This window comes from Tursiops truncatus, chromosome 16 (genome assembly GCF_011762595.2).
Source record: "Tursiops truncatus isolate mTurTru1 chromosome 16, mTurTru1.mat.Y, whole genome shotgun sequence".
Taxonomy (NCBI): domain Eukaryota; kingdom Metazoa; phylum Chordata; class Mammalia; order Artiodactyla; family Delphinidae; genus Tursiops; species Tursiops truncatus.
In genome coordinates, this window is record NC_047049.1 from 63,128,746 (window position 1) to 63,148,320 (window position 19,575).

At 36.4% G+C, this 19,575-nt stretch overlaps 1 protein-coding gene across 11 annotated transcripts in view; it reads left to right on the forward strand.

The window, feature by feature from the left end:
- Positions 1–19,575, forward strand: part of RUFY2 (RUN and FYVE domain containing 2) — an 82,796-nt gene that overhangs the window by 22,346 nt on the left and 40,875 nt on the right. For 10 of the 11 annotated variants that reach the window (XR_004522608.2, XM_073793547.1, XM_033842228.2 and 7 more), the window contains 8 exons: positions 2,840–2,909; positions 4,902–5,003; positions 5,107–5,223; positions 6,069–6,236; positions 8,208–8,305; positions 10,732–10,851; positions 19,034–19,163; positions 19,469–19,563. Coding sequence is in view for 9 of the 11 variants with exons in the window: in XM_073793547.1 (XP_073649648.1) it covers positions 2,840–2,909; positions 4,902–5,003; positions 5,107–5,223; positions 6,069–6,236; positions 8,208–8,305; positions 10,732–10,851; positions 19,034–19,163; positions 19,469–19,563 (900 nt within the window). In the remaining 2 variants the exon portion in view is untranslated. Of the gene's footprint in view, positions 1–2,839; positions 2,910–4,901; positions 5,004–5,106; positions 5,224–6,068; positions 6,237–8,207; positions 8,306–10,688; positions 10,852–19,033; positions 19,164–19,468; positions 19,564–19,575 lie in introns of those variants that run through there. The other variant, XR_012326614.1, reaches the window with a different exon arrangement.

The window sequence follows — 19,575 nt, forward strand, 5'->3', positions numbered from 1 at the left end:
CCCCCTTCAGGTCATCTTAACCCTATTCCTTTTTTCTAAGCATCTTTGAAAAGGGGTTGAGGGGATAGAGAGTGAATGGAAATTGAGAATACAGAGAATTATTGGAAATAACTGATTTTCAGCAGAAAATGAGAGTCATATTTTTAAATAGAATCTTCAGAGACATTTAAAAATAGAATTTCAGACTTATTCCTCTACCCTTGAGAAAAAAAGGCTAGATAGGGTGAAAGTTTATATCATTTTGGTGGTTCAAAAATTCATTTTTCCGGGCTTCCCTGGTGGCGCAGTGATTGAGAGTCCGCCTGCCGATGCAGGGGACACGGGTTCGTGCCCTGGTCTGGGAAGATCCCACATGCCACGGAGCGGCTGGGCCCGTGAGCCATGGCCGCTGAGCCTGTGCGTCCGGAGCCTGTGCTCCGCAATGGGAGAGGCCACAACAGTGAGAGGCCCACACATCGAAAAAAAAAAAAAAAAAAAAAAATTCATTTTTCCTACTTCAAAGGACTTCACGTGTCAGTGTGACTGTCATCTTCCATGGTGGAAGTTTTCTCCTTCCAATGTCACCTGGTCATTGAAGCTGTTAGTGAATACTCTATATGGGAAGAATTTCTGAGATCTTGTGTGTAAAATAGTATAGTATAGTTCTGTCTAGTAGAAATATAATGTGAGTCACAAAGGTAATTTAAAATATCTAGTAACCACATTAAAAAAATAAAAAAGAAACATGAAATATGAGATATTTTATATATTTTGTTGTACTGTTTTCAAAATTCAATGTGCATTTTACACTTACAGCACATTTCAATTCAGAGAAGCCACATGTGGCTTATGGCTGCCATACCAGATAGCACAGGTATAGTGAATAATATTTACTACATTGTTAGAAACAGACTGTTCTCATTAACTAAGATGAATAATTCAAAAATGGCTATCTCTGGGTGATATTATGAATAATTTTAAAATTTCTTTATACTTTTATGTATTTTCTGAGTTTCACTCAATAAACATGCATTACAATCCGAAAATACAGTTAAACATTTTCCCATTTTAGAAAAAGAAACTAATAAGTTGTAACTCTTACTTTGTCTCTGAAGTTGGAGAGAGAAGAAAGATCTTATATCAGTGTCTTTTCTTTTTTCATCATGGAGTTTTAATAATTGATATAGGAAATATATGCATATATATATGTATTTTGTAATTTGTATTTCTGAGATTGTATATCTGAATGCAACCTTGTACTGCTTATTTATTTACTTTTAAATTTTGACTCACTATTTGGGAATAGGTAATATATTCACATAGTTCAAACTTCAAAAGGAACATAAAATGAAAAATTTCCCTCTTCCCTGATCTCCAACCATCTGGTTTCCCTCTTTGGGAGTAATTAATACACTAGGTTCTTGTGTATGCCTCCAGAGATACATAAGGTAGCATACTTTTTACACTAGTCTGTATTTTACTATTCTTACTCAACTGTTTATCTTTAGAGTTTATTTCATTCAGTTCAGAAGAGCTTTCTCATTCCCTTTTCAATTATGTGTATTATTCAGTTACAGCAATATTGGTACCTTACTTTTGTATATTTTATGTATTAATTTTTTGTTTGTCTCTTTAGAAAGTAGTTCTTGTACATTTAGAATATTTCAAAAGTATAGAAAATAGAAAAAATAGAACTCACTTATTATCCTTCACTTAAAGAAAAAAACTGTTGAGGGTTTATTGTTTTTAAAAGTGCTTTTTGATTATTATCTTACTGATTCTCACATAAAAGTAGGGCACATATCATTGTCTGATTTTATAGATAAGGAAACTGAAGCTCAGAAAGGTTTTACAACTTTGAAGGTGACACAATTACAAAGTAGAAAAGCAGGGACTATAAACTTGGTCTTCCATCTCCTAGTCCTGTACTTATTACATATCACCATCAGGATACCCTTGTGCTGTTTGTGAAAAATTCAAGTTGTTTACCTAAGAATGATTGTATTTTAAAAATGATTTAATATGAGTAGAAAAACATTTTTCTTGTTTCATCAGTTAAACTAATATGCCATTACTTATTTCTGAGGCTAGTGTAAAATTTGTTGAATCTATTATAGATTTTACTGCAACGTATACAGCATATTTCATTTTATTAGAGAAAGTTTGAGATGGTAGAATCAAGCAGGCCTTGAAAAATGACTCAGTAAAATGTACAATAATGTCCAATCTTGATCGATTTAAGTAAAAATGCACAGAACAAATTTGTTCATATACTGTAACCTGACTTTTGACTCTATCCTTGAAAGACGGGTGATTGCTTAGCTGCAGGCTGATTGGATACCTGATGCTGGGTGTCTCATATTCACATTTCCCAAACCATGGGTGAGTTTGGAGGTCTTTAAGTTATTATGAAAGTGGAGAGGGTGAACAGATGGAGCTTGTGTTGAAGACCACTATTTACAAGCTTCATTAAGCCACTTAATTATAAAGTGAACATATAAATTCATCCTAAATTTAAAATAATTTTGAATTTAGTTTTAACAATATTTAGTAATCTTTGTGTGGAATTTTAATTCCTAAATGTTATAAGTTAAATGTAAGAAGGACCCTAAGAAGACAGCAAAATATAATGAGCAGCACCAAATGGAATTTTAATGGAAAATTTTATTCTTTTGCTACAGATTTTATTGCTCTGTTAGTCAGATCAAGTTCTCCAACTTAATGAAATTTCCCAAAATCAAAAATTCAGACAGGGCAGTTGGTGCATGTCAGTCAACATGATGAGTCCAGGATAACATACTTTTTCTTGCCTTTGTGAGTTTGTGTGATTCTGAATGAGTTTTTTCTTTATTAATTTCAGCAGCACAGTCAGCAGTCTCCATTCAAGAGTTGACTCTTTAGAAAAGTCAAATACTAAGCTGATTGAAGAGGTATTGTCACCTAGCCATGGATAATTGCCTTTCATGGACCTAGTATTGGTGATCCTTTTCCATTTTAAGTATGAATGCATTAAGCGTGCACACACACAAAAACACATTTTCATCATTATGATGGAATACTTATAGTGTAGTTGTAATTGATGATCATAAGTTCTAAAGAAACCATGTATTCTCTGGCAAATTCTTAGGTGAATCTGTGAATTGTTTGAGATACTCAGCTTCTAGAAATGAGCCCTAAAGATGAAATGCATACAACTCTTCTATAAATAAGCCATGAGTCTCATTTTTTAATCTGGATGACCTGTACCCCCTATAGTTAGGAATTACCATTAAAATGATCCTGTCCCTCGTGTTCTCCTATTCAGATTACTTTTCCTTACAAGCATCAGTCCATGATCATGTACGCCCTTTCTCCACACTCCCATGTGTAAAACTCATCCCATGTGCTCTGGTTTCCTGCATTGTTGAAGTACTTGTCTGGTGGTTGCAGAACCAGAAATTTACCCCAGCTCTCTTTTTTTAAAAAATTTTTTTAAAAACTTCAAAAAAAATATTTTGGCCATGCCGCACAGCTTGTGGGATCTCAGTTCCCCAGCCAGGGATCGAACCTGGGCCACAGCCGTGACAGTGCCAAATCCTAACCTCTAGGCCACCAGGGAACTCCCTCAGATCTCTTTTTAATACTATTTATAAAGTTGCTTTTGAGATAAGTTGTGTTTTTTTTGTTTTGTTTTGTTTTAATCTATCTAACCATAGAATTATTGCTTTCCGGACTTCCTTGGTGGCTCATTGGTTAAGAATCTGCCTGCCATGCAGGGGACACGGGGTCAAGCCCTGGTCCGGGAAAATCCCACATGCCGCGGAGCAACTAAGCCCATGCGCCACAACTACTGAGCCTGTGCTCTAGAGCCCATGAGCCTATAGCCCGTCCTCTGCATCAAGAGAAGCCACAGCAGTGAGAAGCCCGCGCACCGCAACAAAGAGTAGCCCCCACTCGCTGCAACTAGAGAAAGCCCGCGCAGCAATGAAGACCCAATGCAGCCAAAAATAAATAATAAAAATAAAATAAATAAATAAATTAAAAAGAATTATTGCTTTCCATTTTCAGAATTATTTAGGCTAGAGGAAGAAATCTGTTATTAGTGCTATGAACCCTACTTTACATGTTAATTAAAATTCATATTTCTTTTAGAATTGGCTTAATTTTCCCAAACCAGGAAGCACATGACTGTTTGCATGACTGCATTTTTATTTTGATAGTTTAGGACCATTTGATAGTTTGATAGATTGGGACCATTAGAGAGAGCTCCTCACTAGTTTGTGCCTCTTGACCATAATAGGCGCACTGTGAAGTTCGAGTTGCCTTTCTGACCAAGTGTTGAGAAATTTATTTGCAAGCCAACATTGGGGAGTAGTTCCTGCTTTCCTTTCCTAGAATCCCTCTTTTCATTCTAGGCTTCAGAGCCAAGTCACTTAGTCATTCATATTTAACTCTGAGGGTGAGAGCTGTCTCATATTTGTGATCGTCAGTCACTCAGCATGCCCAGATTTCACAAGGGTGTCCTATTTGATTATCATGAATGTCTGTGTTACATTTTCAATAATAGCAGAACTTCCCTTATAGATGTTTTTGCCTTTACACAAGTCTTTACAGTCTTACTGTTTACCATATAATTCTTCATAAGCTTACTCATGCACTTTGTATTCAGGACATATTATAAATCAGATAAGCAATATGTTTCTACTAACATACGATTTGACTGGTTAACAAAAGGAAATAGAAATAAGAGTATAATTCCTTTAATTGGTATCTTGGGATAATAGGAGCACATTTTTCTTAACGAAAATTTCTGTAGATGTGAGAGATATTTTACAAGTTTTCGAATTTTATTTTCTATTGTTATAGTCATGAACATAACCTGTAAAGCAAGTATAAATACAGATGTTTAAAATCTTTTTTTCTTGCCCCTGTTTTATTTTTAGTTAGCAATAGCAAAGAATAATATCATTAAACTCCAAGAAGAAAATCATCAATTACGAAGTGAAAATAAATTGATTTTAATGAAAACACAGCAGCACCTAGAAGTAAGTATAGATTGATTTTGGGGACTTTTGCATAGACTGGATATATCTGTGCTGTATTAATAGTAGTGATTATAGAATTAAAAGTTTTATGTTTTCTTCCTAGGTTACCAAAGTAGATGTGGAAACTGAGCTTCAAACATATAAGCATTCTAGGCAGGGGCTAGATGAAATGTACAATGAAGCCAGAAGGCAGCTTCGAGATGAATCTCAGTTAAGACAAGTAGGTTACGTTACAGTTACGTTAGAAAAAATGATAGTTTACCCTTAAGCACCACCTAAAATCTCTATCAGCCTTATCTTCCTTGGTGTAGGATAGCAATCTGATCCCCTTAGTCCCTTCAAATTCTTTAAAATCCCATTGTGTCAGTGTTTTTTAAACAGTGTTTTTAAACTATGTTACAGTCTGTGTTTGTGAAATGAGTATATTGTGACCAGCATTACAAAAAATAGAATAGAATGATGTATTCAGATATCAATATTCAAATAGTAAAGTCATATTTAAAATTAACTTATTTTTTAACCTTTCTAAATTATGAAATACTGACAGAAAAATACAAATATGTAGCTTGATGGATTATAACATAAATACCTGTGTAACCAACCCAGGTCAAGAAGAGAGTATTGCCAGCCTTTCCATCCCTTTTGCTTTTTGTCTTTAATGTTAGGATCCTTCTGATGTAAAATTCTTGAAGAGAAGAAATTAAAACTGTTTGTGAAATGGGATTTTTGATTTATCTTTGGCCTTTACTGATATGGACTACTTCATTACTTTGTTTAAGGAAAATTAATACTGAGTTTATGAGGCATAAGAATACATAATTCTCTAGCCATTAAAATAGTGATAATTAATACAATGTGGAAAATGCTTTCATTTAACAAAACGTGCATTTGAAAATGTTTAGAATGTTCTTATAGGGCCTAGTTGATTCCCTATAGTGGGGCTTATAACTCAAAAGGAGCAGTCTGCATAATAAATAGTAACTGTTTTTTGTTGTCATTAATTGTTGTGTATCTGACTTTGACATCCTGAAGCAGTGTGTGAATTGAGGCTGTATTGAATTGCAGGATGTGGAGAATGAGCTCGCGGTACAAGTTAGTATGAAACATGAGATTGAACTTGCCATGAAGTTGTTGGAGAAAGATATCCATGAGAAACAAGATACTCTGATAGGCCTTCGACAACAACTAGAGGAAGTTAAAGCAATTAACATAGAGATGTATCAAAAGTTGCAGGTAAGGAATGTTCTTAAATTCTTGGAACTTCTTGTTATATAAATTGAAAATGAGGGACTTCCCTGGTGGTCTAGTGGTAAAGAATCCACCTTCCAATGCAGGGGATGCGGTTCCATCCCTGGTCGGGGACTAGGTTCCCACATGCAGTGGGGCAGCTAAGCCCTCGCGCCACAAATACTGGACTTAACGCGCCTCAACTAGAGAGCCTGCGTGCCGCAAACTACAGAGCCCATGCGCCCTGGAGCCTGCGCATCACAGCTAGAGAAGAGAAAACCTGTACCCCACAACTAGAGAGAAGCCCATGCGCTGCAACGAAAGATCTCGTGTGCCGCAACGAAAGATCCCGTGTGCCACAACTAAGACCTGATGCAGCCAAAAAATAAATAAATAAAAAATAAATTGAAAATGAATGTTTGTATGAAAGATTCGGTTTTTAAGAGATGAGCGTTTTTATTTTTTTTTTTTGCGGTACGCGGGCCTCCCACTGCTGTGGCCTCTCCCGTTGTGGAGCACAGGCTCTGGACGCGCAGGCTCAGCGGCCATGGCTCACGGGCCCAGCCACTCCGTGGCATGTGGGATCCTCCCGGACCGGGGCACAAACCTGCGTCCCCCGCACCGGCAGGCGGACCCCCAACCACTGCGCCACCAGGGAAGCCCTATGAGCCCATTTTAATTGTGCCATGTCTGTAGTAAAAACCAGTGACTTCCTAAATGGAAGCTGAAGAAATGTAGCAATGTCAAAGAACAAACAAAAAAATTACCTGAGTTTGTTTCTTAATGCTGACAGATTAACAGATGAAGCTTAAATCTTTTGGGAAAATTCAGTCAAAATGTGCAAGACATTTTTGTAAACTTCTTTACACAGTATAGTCCTAAGAGATTTAATTTTGATTGAAATGCTTTACTGTAATTGTTACAAATTTTCTAATAAAGTGACATTGCTGTTAAGTAGACTTGTTGCCAAAAGCCCTTTACAATTTAATTTGAAAAAATAGCATATTTTACACGAGTTTATTCTGTCATCTTCTGAAAATATTGAAGGTTGAGGTTTTTTTTCCTTTATTACTTTTTTTTTTTTTTTTGACCTTGCTGCACAGCTTGTGGGAGCTTAGTTTCCCGACCAGAACTGAACCAGCACCCTCGGCAGTGAAAGCTCAGAGTCTTAACTACTGGACCACCAGGGAATTCTCCCTTTATTACATTTTAAATGAAGACTAGTTGTAGTAGTACTGCTTTATATCTAGGAGTATTTTATTTTATTTTTAATTTATTTTTTATTGAAGTATAGTTGATTTACAATGTTGTGTTGATTTCTGCTGTATAGCAAAGTAACTCAGTTATACACACATATACATTCTTTTTTATATTTTTTTCATTATGGTTTATCCCAGGATATTGAACATAGTTCCCTGTGCTATACAGTAGGACCTTGTTGTTTATCCATTCTGTATGTTACATGTTGCATCTACTAACCCCAAACTCCCAGTCTATCCCTCCCCCACTCCCCCTCCCCCTCGGCAGCAACAGGTCTGTTCTCTGTATGTGAGTCTGTTTTTGTCTCGTAGATAGTTTCATTTGTGTCATATTTTATATGCCACATATAAGCGATATAATATGGTATTTCTCTTTCTCTTTCTGACTTACTTCACTTAGTATGATAATCTCTGGTTGCATCCATGTTGCTGCAAATGGCATTCTTTCTTTTTTATGGCTGAGTAGTATTCCATTGTATATATGTACCACATATTCCTTATCCATTCATCTGTTGATGGACATTTAGGTTGTTTCCATGTCTTGGCTATTGTGAATAGTGCTGCTATGAACATAGGGGTGCATCTAGGAGTATTTTAATCAACAAATAAACTCTGCTCATTTCAAAGTAACAATCCCATAGCAAAATGATATACAAAGCTTATAGATATTCAGGTTTAAAAATCAAAACCACTGTAGCTTTTATGTTTTTCTAAATAGGGTTCTGAAGCTGATTTGAAAGAAAAAAATGAAATAATTGCCCGACTAGAAGAAAAAACCAATAAAATTACTGCAGCCATGAGGCAGCTGGAACAAAGGTACAGCATTTCCAGTCTTAGTTTCTTTTTTCCTTTCTTTACCCCCCTTTTCTTTATTCAACTCTGACACCTGCCACAAAGACCATTAGGAAAATTTAGATTAGGAATTTTTTTTAAAGCCCAGCAGAATTTTGCCTTTTTTGTTTTGGTTGTTGCATGGAATCAAGTTGCTTTATATTAGCCTGATTCATTTGAACTTGCCATTTTGTAGATTTTTTAGAAAGGCCTAATATCGGCAGTTTCATTTGGTTCAATGTATTACATAAAACAAATACACAAACAAAAACCTCGAAAAAGTGAAAAACGAACAAAATCCATGGTGGAATTATCCCTGATTGATTTCCATGCATATTGATTGTCATATCCCTTGTCATTCACCATCCCTTTATGTGAAATCAAGCTTTCTGAGTTGGCAGTTTAGTTGTGTTTCTTTGAGCTAGGACCCTCAGCCTAACCCAGGAAATAATTTTGTTTAAATTGAATTGTTTTATATTGGCATTTTTCACTTTTATTGTTGGAAAGTGTAATGTATTTCCATTGACCTGTCATGTTGGTGTCAACATATGTCTTATCATTGCTTTCTTTGAATCTACTTATGAAAAACATAACTATTAATGCTTTATTGACATGAATATTCTTTTATTGACATCCTCTTTCTTCTTTTTTCTTTTTTGTTTTCTTTATCCCCATTTTTACATTTTGGACATCTTTATTACCTTTTTCTGTTTTTGATTTCTGTCCATTCCATTATGAAGTGACAATGATTTGTTAACTCAAACTAGAACAATTGCAATGTCATTGGTGAAATGTGCCAGCAGTGACACTCAGGACCAGTACAAGCTGGTCAAAGATATATCTTTCTGAAAACCACTTGTATTCAAACAGACTAAAAGAGAACCAACAATTTTATAATATATTAAATTGAAAAAGAATTTATGCTATTATGTATTGTGAAAGGGTATTAGGAACCCTGTACACTTATTGATCAGCTGCTGTGGTAATACACTGCCATAAAGCAGAGTGGGTGCACTTGGATTTCCAAAAATTCCTCATACCTTGTGCACAAGGGCTTATTTGAGTATTGACCCTTTGAAGGTCAGAATTTTCAAATGCAGTTTTATCTTTTTAGCTACTTTTTGATGGAAAATATAAAAATTGTTTAATAATAAGTTAATCTTTGGTTTCACAATGTGTTGGCACAGACTTTTTTCCCCATTGGCCCACTCTTTGCCTACTAGCTCCTTTACTGATTTTTTACTATGTTTTAAAATAGTTTATAACCCAGATTGGCCATCATCTTATGCTTTAGCTCCTTGATTTTCCAGTTCCCCTTAGCCCTCTTCTGTGATAGCACAACTTCAAGGCCTACCTCACTCTGACTTTTATTTTCATTTCTGTACCCTTAGAGAAAAGCTTGGGTCTCCCATCTCTCCATCTTAATATTTTAAATTTAAATTTAGAGATAACTTGAATGTTACACTTAACTCTCTTTTTTTGGAAGTGGCCTTTATACTTTTGAAATGTGTGAGGGTTGCGCCATTGGCATGGTTTTAAGGAAGAAAAGAAGAGGTAATTTTTTTGGTTAGTTGAATAGAAATTTCTCTTTTGATCCCCTACAAGGACTTAATGTCCCTTGAATACTTGGGAGATGTTTTCTTATAAAAGTAGTGACGTTAAATCTAAGAAATCCTAGATGGCCATAGGAGGCAGGGAGTGGAGCTAAGCACAGGGAGAAGCAATGACTTACAAATAAAAGCAGAAAAAAAGAAATACACATTTTAAGCTAATTTTAAAAATTCAGTGATGAGGAACAAAAATGATCTCTAGAGAATGTTGCCAACTAGTAATAAATTCTTTTGAATCTTAAAACACATATACACACACAAAAAAAACATTGGCATAATTTAGTAAATGTATAAAGATTCTATAGGGAGGACTTGGCTGTTATTTGAAGTAATTGCAGGTCTTTGCTCTTGGCCTTGTAGCACACTTGATTCCTAGCATACACATCCTAGCATAATATATAACAATGTGGCTTCTTCACCTAGTGTAGACATAAGTACTATACTTTCATGGTTTTGTAAAAAGGCAGTAACACACGTATTATACTTTGAAAGTTAACACATTATGCTTTACATAAGTGGTAAAGGCTATATTGCTTTGCATTGTTAATTATGAACAAGAAATAAAGCACATTTGAAGATAGTATTCTGGGTATATTATGTGTTATATTGAAAAAAAAATCACAAAACAATTTCTAGACATTGTGTGGCTCTTTCACGTTTGAGTTTGTGAGTTTTCCCCCAAACTTTGTTTTCATTTAGAAATGTTTCTATTTCCCCATTTTTCTTTTATTTGTCTTCTTCACCCTTTTACACCCTAGTTCTAGCCTCAGTTTTACCCAAAGTTGATTTGAATTACACCAGATTGCAGCAAGCAGAGAAGGCGCAAATGGACACTGAAGATGAGGACAAGAAATATCTACAAGAATGCCAGAGTAAATTCGACAGTCTGCAGAAACAAATCTCCCAAAAGGAGAAACAGCTGTGAGTATATTTGGAAATAAATACTTGTATTAACATAATTTCCCCCTCTTCCCCCCCCATTTTTTTGCACATAATGGTAGACAACCTATATTTTTATTTATTTAATGATGCTGGCTAGGTTGTGGAGTTCTCCTTCCAAAAAAAAAAAGAAAAAAAAACTAGAAAGCATAATTGTGATAAAACTTATGTTTTTGCTCCCTTTATTGTTTATAGAGTACTTTCAACTGTCTTGCTGTCTTCTTGCTCAAGGAGACTTTTATTCTTTTTGCTGTTGTTCAGCATTAATCTGACGGCCATTATGTTTCTAGATACTGAGTATAATAGGCCTTTGTAACTCAAAGGAGCTTACGTTATGAAAGAAAGTGATATTTTCTGAAAACATTTTTATTAGTACTTCATATGATAGATCTATATATTACCAGCTACGAAAGATGTCAGTATGTGTCACTGAGTTGAAAAAAGTAAGTTACAGACAGCATGCTAAGTATTATCCCATTTTTTATAAAATTAAAACTGTGTATGTGTGTATTTACATATACATAGAAAAGAGTTTAAAGAATACAGATTCTGGAAAATGGTTATCTCAGGGGAGTGATGGTAAATTGACGGGTATTTTACTTTTTACTTTATAAGCATCAGTATTTTTTCCCCAATAAATATGTACCACTTTGTTATTAAAGAAAACAGCAAAACAACAATAGAAAATAAAGAGTTATATATTGGGTAGGCCAAAAAATTCATTCGTGTTTTTCCATAAGATGTTCCAGAAAACCCCGAACGAACTTTTTGGCCAACCCAATATTATGTTTAACAGATCATTAACAAGATCACATACCATGTATGATGTGTAACTTGCTAAGCTACCTTTAAATCCATTGAGGTGTTTTTTAAGTTCTTTTCTATTCTTGATGATTTTCTGTCTAGTAGTTCTATCAGTTATCAAGAGAGTATTTGTTGAACTATCCCAACTATAATTGTGGATATGTATATTTCTACTTTTAGTTCTATCAGTTTTTGCTTCTTGTATTCTGAGTTCTGTTGTTTGGTGCCTACACATTTAGGATTGCTGTGTCTTCTTGGTGAATTGACCTTTTTATCATTATATAATGTGCCTTTTGTCTCTGGTAGTTTTATTTGCTCTGAAGTCCATTTTATCTCATATTAACATAGCCACTCCTGCTTTCTTCTGATTAATGTTTTCATGTAGTAAACAAAAGATTAATGTTTACATTTTCTGTCTTTTTAATTTCAGCCTAATGTGTATCATTATATTTGAAGTAAGTTTCCTATAGTGCATGTTTTTTATCCATTCTGCCAATCTCTCTTTTAAGGATGTATTTAGCCTATTTACATTTAGTATAATTGTTGATATGTTAGAGCTTAAATCTGCTGTTTTGTGTATTTTCATTCCTCTATTCGATTTTTCGTGTCTTCTCATGGGTTACTTGAACATTATTTAGAATTCCCTTTTGATTTATCTATAGTATTTTTTAGTGTATCTCTTTGTATAGATTTTTTAAAGTGTTTACTCTGGACATTGTACCATATATCTGCAACTTTTCACCACTGGTATCAACATTTTACTATATCGAGGGAAGTGTGGAAGCCTTACCTCCACTTAGGTCTTTTTACGTTCTCTTTTTTACAATATAATTTGCTTAAATATTTCCTCTATGTAATATTGAGAACCACATCAGACAATGATATAGTTTCTGCTTCAACCATTAAACTTAATTTAGAAAACTCTCTATTGTTCTTTCTTCATTCCTGATGCTCCAAGTTTCCTTCTTTGTGTATGAAGAACTTCATTTAGCCATTCTTCTAAGGTAGGTCTGTTGGCAACAAATTCCCTTAGTTCTCTTTCATCTGAGAATGTCTTGATTTCACCTTATTTCTGAAGGATATTTTCAGAATATCCTTAAAATTCTGAGTTGACAGTTCTTTTCTTTCAGCATTTGAAAAGTGTTGTGCCACTTTCTTTTGGTCTTCGTAGTTTTTTTTTTTTTCTTTTTTTTTTGCGGTACGCAGGCCTCTCACTGTTGTGGCCTCTCCCGTTGCGGAGCACAGGCTCTGGATGCACAGGCTCAGCGGCCATGGCTCACGGGCCCAGCTGCTCCACGGCATGTGGGATCTTCCCAGACTGGGGCACGAACCCGTGTCCCCTGCATCGGCAGGCGGACTCTCAACCACTGTGCCACCAGGGAAGCCCTGGTCTTCGTAGTTTCTGATGAAAGGTAGACTGTCATTTGAATCATTGTTCCTGTAGTTACCCTCCAGATTCTTTCTTTGGATTTATCCTTTTTTGCCTTTGGTCAGCTTCTTGGGTCATTAGGCTTATCTTTGCCAAATTTGGAAAAATTTCAGCTATTATTTCTTCAGATATTTTTTTTTCAGTTCCACCTGCTTTCTTCTCTTCTTCTGGGACTTTGATATCATGAATGTTAGGTCTTTTTTTTTTAGTAGTCCCATAGGACCCTGACACTATATATTTTTTTTTCGGTCAGTTTTCTTTCTGTTGTTCAGATCAGGCAATCTCTGTTGTTCTGTTTTGAAATTCATTCATTCTTTCCTCATCATCTTCATTCTCCTATTGAGACCATACAGTGAGATTATTTTATTTTTCAGTTCTAAGATTTCCGTTTGACTCTTCTTCCCTTCCAAAATTTCCTTTCTTCCTTTCAAAACTTCCTATTCATGAATTTGTTTCAAGCATATTCTTTTTTTTTTCAGAGGAGTTAAAATATAAACTGTATTTTAAATGATACCCAAGAGTCTAAGTCACTATCTGGGCAGGAGAGGGAATTTCCAGGTAGAGGAAATGACATTTTGGGAGTTTTTTGTTTTGTTGTTTTAGTTGAACTATAGGTGATTTACAATATTGTGTTAGTTTCAGGGGTACAGCAAAGTGATTCAGTTATATGTACATCTATATATTTTTTCAGATTATTTTCCCTTATAGGTTATTATAGGTAATTACAAAATATTGAGTGTACTTCCCTGTGCTAGGCAGTGGGACCTGTTGGTTATCTATTTTATATATAGTAGTGTGTATATGTTAATCCCAAACTTCCCCCTTTCCCCTCTGGTAACCATAAGTTTGTTTTCTATGTCTGTGGCTCTATTTCTGTTTTGTAAATAAGTTCATTTATCTAATTTTTTTTTAGATTCTACATGTAAGTGATATGATATTTGTCTTTCTCTGTGTGACTTACTTCACTTACTATGATAATCTCTAAGTCCGTCTGTGTTGCTGCAAATGGCATTTTATGGCTGATTGATATTCCATTGTATAAATATAACACATCTGTATTTAGTCATCTGTCGATGAACATTTAGGTTGCTTCCATGTCTTGGCTATTGTAAATAGTGCTGCTGTAAATTGGGGTGCATGTATCTTTTCCAATTACTGTTTTCTGCAGGTATATGCCCAGGAGTGGGATTGCAGGATCATATGGTAGCTCTATTTTTAGGTTTTTTTTTGTTGTTGTTGTTGTTTTTGCGGTACGCGGGCCTCTCACTGTTGTGGCCTCTCCCGTTGCGGGGCACAGGCTCCGGACGCGCAGGCTCAGCGGCCATGGCTCACGGGCCTAGCCACTCCGCGGCATGTGAGATCTTCCCAGACCGGGGCACGAACCCGTGTCCCCTGCATCGGCAGGCGGACTCTCAACCACTGCGCCACCAGGGAAACCCTATTTTTAGTTTTTAAAGGAACCTCCGTACTGTTCTCCGTAGTGGTTTTACCAATTTACATACCCACCAACAGTGTAGGAGGGTTCCTCAAGCATATTCTTAGTTGGTCATGGGAACATTTTTATGGTGGCTGCTTTAAAATTCTTATTAGTTAAATCCAACATCTTGAATTATCTGACATGTTGCCATGTGTTGATTTTTCCTGGAATCTGTTGATTTTTCCTGGGTCTTGGTATGACAGGTATTCTTCAACTGCATTCTGGACATTTTGGGAACTATGTTATGAGACTGCATCTTACTTAAATCTTATGTTTTAGCAGTCCTCTACTGAAACCACACCAGCAGGGGAATGTGGACACTGACTCTTCATACCAAGTGGGGGTAGAAGCCCAGGACCATCCTGGATGGAATGGAGAAGGGTGCCTAACTAGTGGGCAGGGCTTGAAATCTGTGCTTTCCACTCAGTCTCCACTGTGGAGAGGGAGAGTGGTGCCTTGTTACCATCAAGTGGGAGTGGAGTCCATGCTTCCCTCTTGGTCTCTGCTGACACGACCCTGGAGGGGAGTGAGAGAGGTACTTCACTAACCCCAGGCCAGGGTAGAAATCTAGGCTCCCCACTTGGCCTTTGCTGACACTGTGGAGAGGGTGAGAAAAGCCTTGTTACTGATGCATAAGAATAAAGGTCCACGCTCTCCATGTGACTTCCACTAATACCGTAGAGGTGGATGGGGAGAGATACCTCATTACTGCTGGGTGGTGGTAAAAAAGTCCAGGCTCCGCACTTGGCTCTTTCTCTGATACTACAACAGTGGGAATTGGGAGGGATGCCTCATTATTGCCAGGTGAGGGTAGAAACTAGGCTCCCCATTTGGCTTTTGCTGACAGTGGTTGGAGTGGGCATGGTTTTTTCCTCTGGTGTTTTTTTTTTGGAATAGGGCATTTATCGTTGAAAAGGTTTCTATCACGCTAGGCTGCTTCTTCCTAGCTCTTTGGCAGGAGAGAGTAGGCTTTTCTTGGGGCTTTTTTTGTCTGTGCCCATTGCTGTTTGTGGGTTGTGGGCTTCTACATCCAGTCAGAGCTATAAGGAAGGCAAAAAGAAGCCTCAGGGAACTCATCACCATGTTATTCCTTGAATTCTGGCTGGTCTGCTTTCTTCTCTCCCCCTTTCAAGATATTCTTATGTTTGTTTATATATAATGTCTAGGGATTTTAACTGTACTTAGTTGGAGGGGTAGGTAGAAATGTGTTTACTCCACCTTGTTCAGAACCGAATTAAGTTCCTTTTAAATCTACCACAAAAATAACATTTTGAGAAATTGGTATATAGAATAAGGCTTTAGGCCAGGGGGTATTACCTTGGTTGGAAACTTACATCATTTGTAAATTGTGAAACTAAAACTCACATGCGCCCCCCCCCCCCCCCCCAAAAAAACCCGCCACTTGGCAAACGAACATTTTCTCTTAATTTTAAGACTTTCACAAAAGCACTTTCAGGACTCCCTTGGCAACAGAAATCACAAAGAACATTTAAGTCATCAAGTTTATTAAGGGTGCCAAGGGTTTTGTTGTTTAAGTCCCTGTACCCTGCCAAATGGAAAAATGTGAAAAGTAAGACTGGGACACTTTGCCAGTCAATAGAATACAATCTTGAAACTTCAGTACTCTGTGTTACTGAATGACTTTTCTAGAGTTTGACAAAAGGGTAGGTAAGACAAGTCTGATATTAATTCTACAGTGATGCCTCTATTTGATCCCTGCCCAAAGAATGACCCAAATAATGCTCCAGGGACCTGGTCCTTCCCTGTAGGGCTAACCTACTCAATAGGTCTTGGGTACAGCTGTGGAGAGAAGATGTTTGTCCCTGCTGAAACTGTGAAAGTAATTTCATTTCTCATTGGGTGCCATTTTGGTAGAGCATAAACATGTTAACAATTTGGAGATCAAGGGGATCCCTCAGAAAAATTGGAACTGTTTCTGTAGAAATAGGCAGTTGGGACTTTGTCCAGGAAAAACAAATTCCATTTTTTCACCTAAAATGGAAATAACTTTTTTTGGTTTCTGATTATGAAAATATTACATGCTGTTGACCAAATGTAAGAAAATACGGAAAAAAGTGAAGAAAATAAAAATGGGATATACCTTTATTTTTCTGGCTGCGCTTGTGGCATGAGGGAACCTTAGTTCCCAACCAGGGATCAAACCCAAGCCCCCTGTAGTGGAAGTGCGGTGTCCTAACCACTGGACCGCCAGGGAATTCCCTGGATATACCTTTTTCTAGCATTTTGATGAACATTCTTTTTGGGTATGCATAGATATTTTTTGCTTTTTATCAATAGAAAGAGGATCATGCTACATGCCCTTTAGTATCTTGTTTATTGTATTTACTACATTATGGACATTGTATCATATCAGTTACTATAGGTCTACACTATCGTATCTCAGTTAACCTAAAGGAATCATTTAGCCTGAAAAATTGTGCTTTATTGTTTGAATTTGCATATCTTTGATTACTAGTAATAGCCTTTTGTATTTCTTTATTTTGTGAATTGCCAGTTCATAGCCTCTAGTTTTTCCTCTGTGGTGTTCAGCTTTTTAATATTTATTTATATAAGAGCTCTTTATGTTTTTATTGTGGGTTTTTCACATACAATGAAAATGTTTTCTAAGTTTATAGTTTTTTTGTGTGTGTTTTTAAAAAATTAATTTATTTTTGGCTGCATTGGATCTTAGTTGCTGCTCACAGGCTTTCTCTAGTTGTGGCTAGTGGGGGCTACTCCTCTTTGCGGTGCGGGGTCTTCTCATTGCGGTGGCTTCTCTTGTTGCGGAGCACGGGCTATAGGCATGCAGGCTTCAGTAGTTGTGGCTCGTGGGGTCTAGAGCACAGGCTCAGTAGTTGTGGCATACGGGCTTAGTTGCTCCGCAGCATGTGGGATCTTCCCGGACCGGGGCACGAACCCGTGTCCCCTGCATCGACAGGTGGACTCTCAACCACTGCGCCACCAGGGAAGCCCCTATAGTTTGTTTGTTTGTTTATTTATTTATTTATATCTTTTTTTTGCGGTACGCGGGCCTCTCACTGTTGTGGCCTCTCCCGTTGCGGAGCACAGGCTCCAGACGCACAGGCTCAGCGGCCATGGCTCACGGGCCCAGCCGCTCCACGGCCCATGGGATCTTCCTGGACCGGGGCACGAACCCATGTCCCCTGCATCGGCAGGCGGACTCTCAACCACTGTGCCACCAGGGAAGCCCTATTTTTAAACTTTGTTCATAGTGGTTTTTTTCATTTAGACGTTTTACATTTTTATATAGTTCTATTTTCCCTTTTTTTTTCCCTTTATGGTTTCTGCCCTTCGTGGTCAACATGTGTTTTGACAATATATTTTAAATAACTTAAAAACAAAATTTTTCCTTTGCTTTTTCTCTCAGTTTTTTCTGATTCTGGATGACGCGGCCACTCAACAATGCACTCACTCTGTACTTTGCTTACTTCAGTGTTAGTAGCATATACCTGTCCCTCTGTATCCCTTTTAAATTTGTGGTGAAATGGTATTTTTCAACAATTTGTAAATTCCATTTTGAGGTATCTTGTCTCTTCAACCTTAATTATAAAATCTAAAATTGCTTCACTGAAAATAATTTGGCTGTAGATGGAAATGCTAACTTTATGAGGAAACAAAAGTAATTATATTAACACAAAAATATAATGTAATACGGTGATATTCTCAATATTATGACATAACATTATAATTTAAAATGTATAGTATTAGGAACTATGGCATTATTAGTATATACCTCACCTGTTACAACTACTTATGAGCAATAATTATTGGAATTATTTTGGGGGGGTTTCCTAAAATGTAAGAATTTGACTACTTTTGTTTTTCCAGCTAGCACCTGTTGTTTGAATGATGAAATAGAGCTTTCAAATGTGAACTGGCATTTTCAGACAGTGTGAATTTTCCTCTAGTGTCTCCCTGGTCTTAGCTCTGTACTGTAATGGGTCAGCTTCCAACAGTAATCTGCAAAGTAGCACTTGGCACCAGGGCTGATTTTTCTGTTTCTGATGTTGAATTGATTTTGTGGTTGCTGTAATCCTTATATCAGAATAATACTTTTCATTAGTTTGTGGTAAAAATTTTCTCATGGCCCAGAACATGGTTCAATTTCTAAGATATAACCAGTCTTTATAGTATGGTGTGCCCTTCCAGGCATTTTCCATGCTTATACAGCATTTATGTATACAGAGTTAATAAATGACAAATTGTCATTTAGCAGGAGGTTTTTGTGATTGACAAATTAACTGAGACTTTGAGATCTGAAAACCCTGTGCTACTGAACTTGTTTTCTAAAAAATATTTGTGAAAGAAACTACCTGAAGAATTGCATTACAAAGGTGAAAGTAATCAACCAAAGAGATGCTGTTAATGAAGAATACATACAACCGTCATGTGAGAAACAACACTGAACTTCTCTGTATTATTTGTCATTCAAGGGTGCAACTGGAAACCGATCTGAAGATTGAGAAGGAATGGAGGCAAACTTTGCAAGAAGATCTTCAAAAGGAGAAAGACACCTTATCTCATCTTAGAAATGAGACCCAACAAATCCTTAGTCTTAAAAAAGTAAATAATGGTGGTAAAACTTAAAAAATTCTATCTTGATGACAGTTAAGTTATTTAAAAAGAGGATCAAATAATAATTTATTTTTATACCAAGGAAACAGAGTATACTGGTCATCTTTAAAAATATCAGTAAGGAGATTAAATGAATGGAAAATAGCTGATAGTTGATAGAGCAGCTTTTTTTTTTTTAGAGCAGCTATTTTTTATGAAAAGCTGAAGGATACATTCCTATCCTTTAATTGTATGTATGCAGTGTCTAGTTTGTTTCTTTTAAATTGCATTTTCTGTCTTTTATTGTTTTGAAGGAGTTCCTTCACCTCCAGGATGAAAATCACCAGTTGAAGAAAATATATCACGAACAGGAGCAAGCTCTTCAAGAACTTGGCAACAAACTTAGCGAGTAATTTCTCTT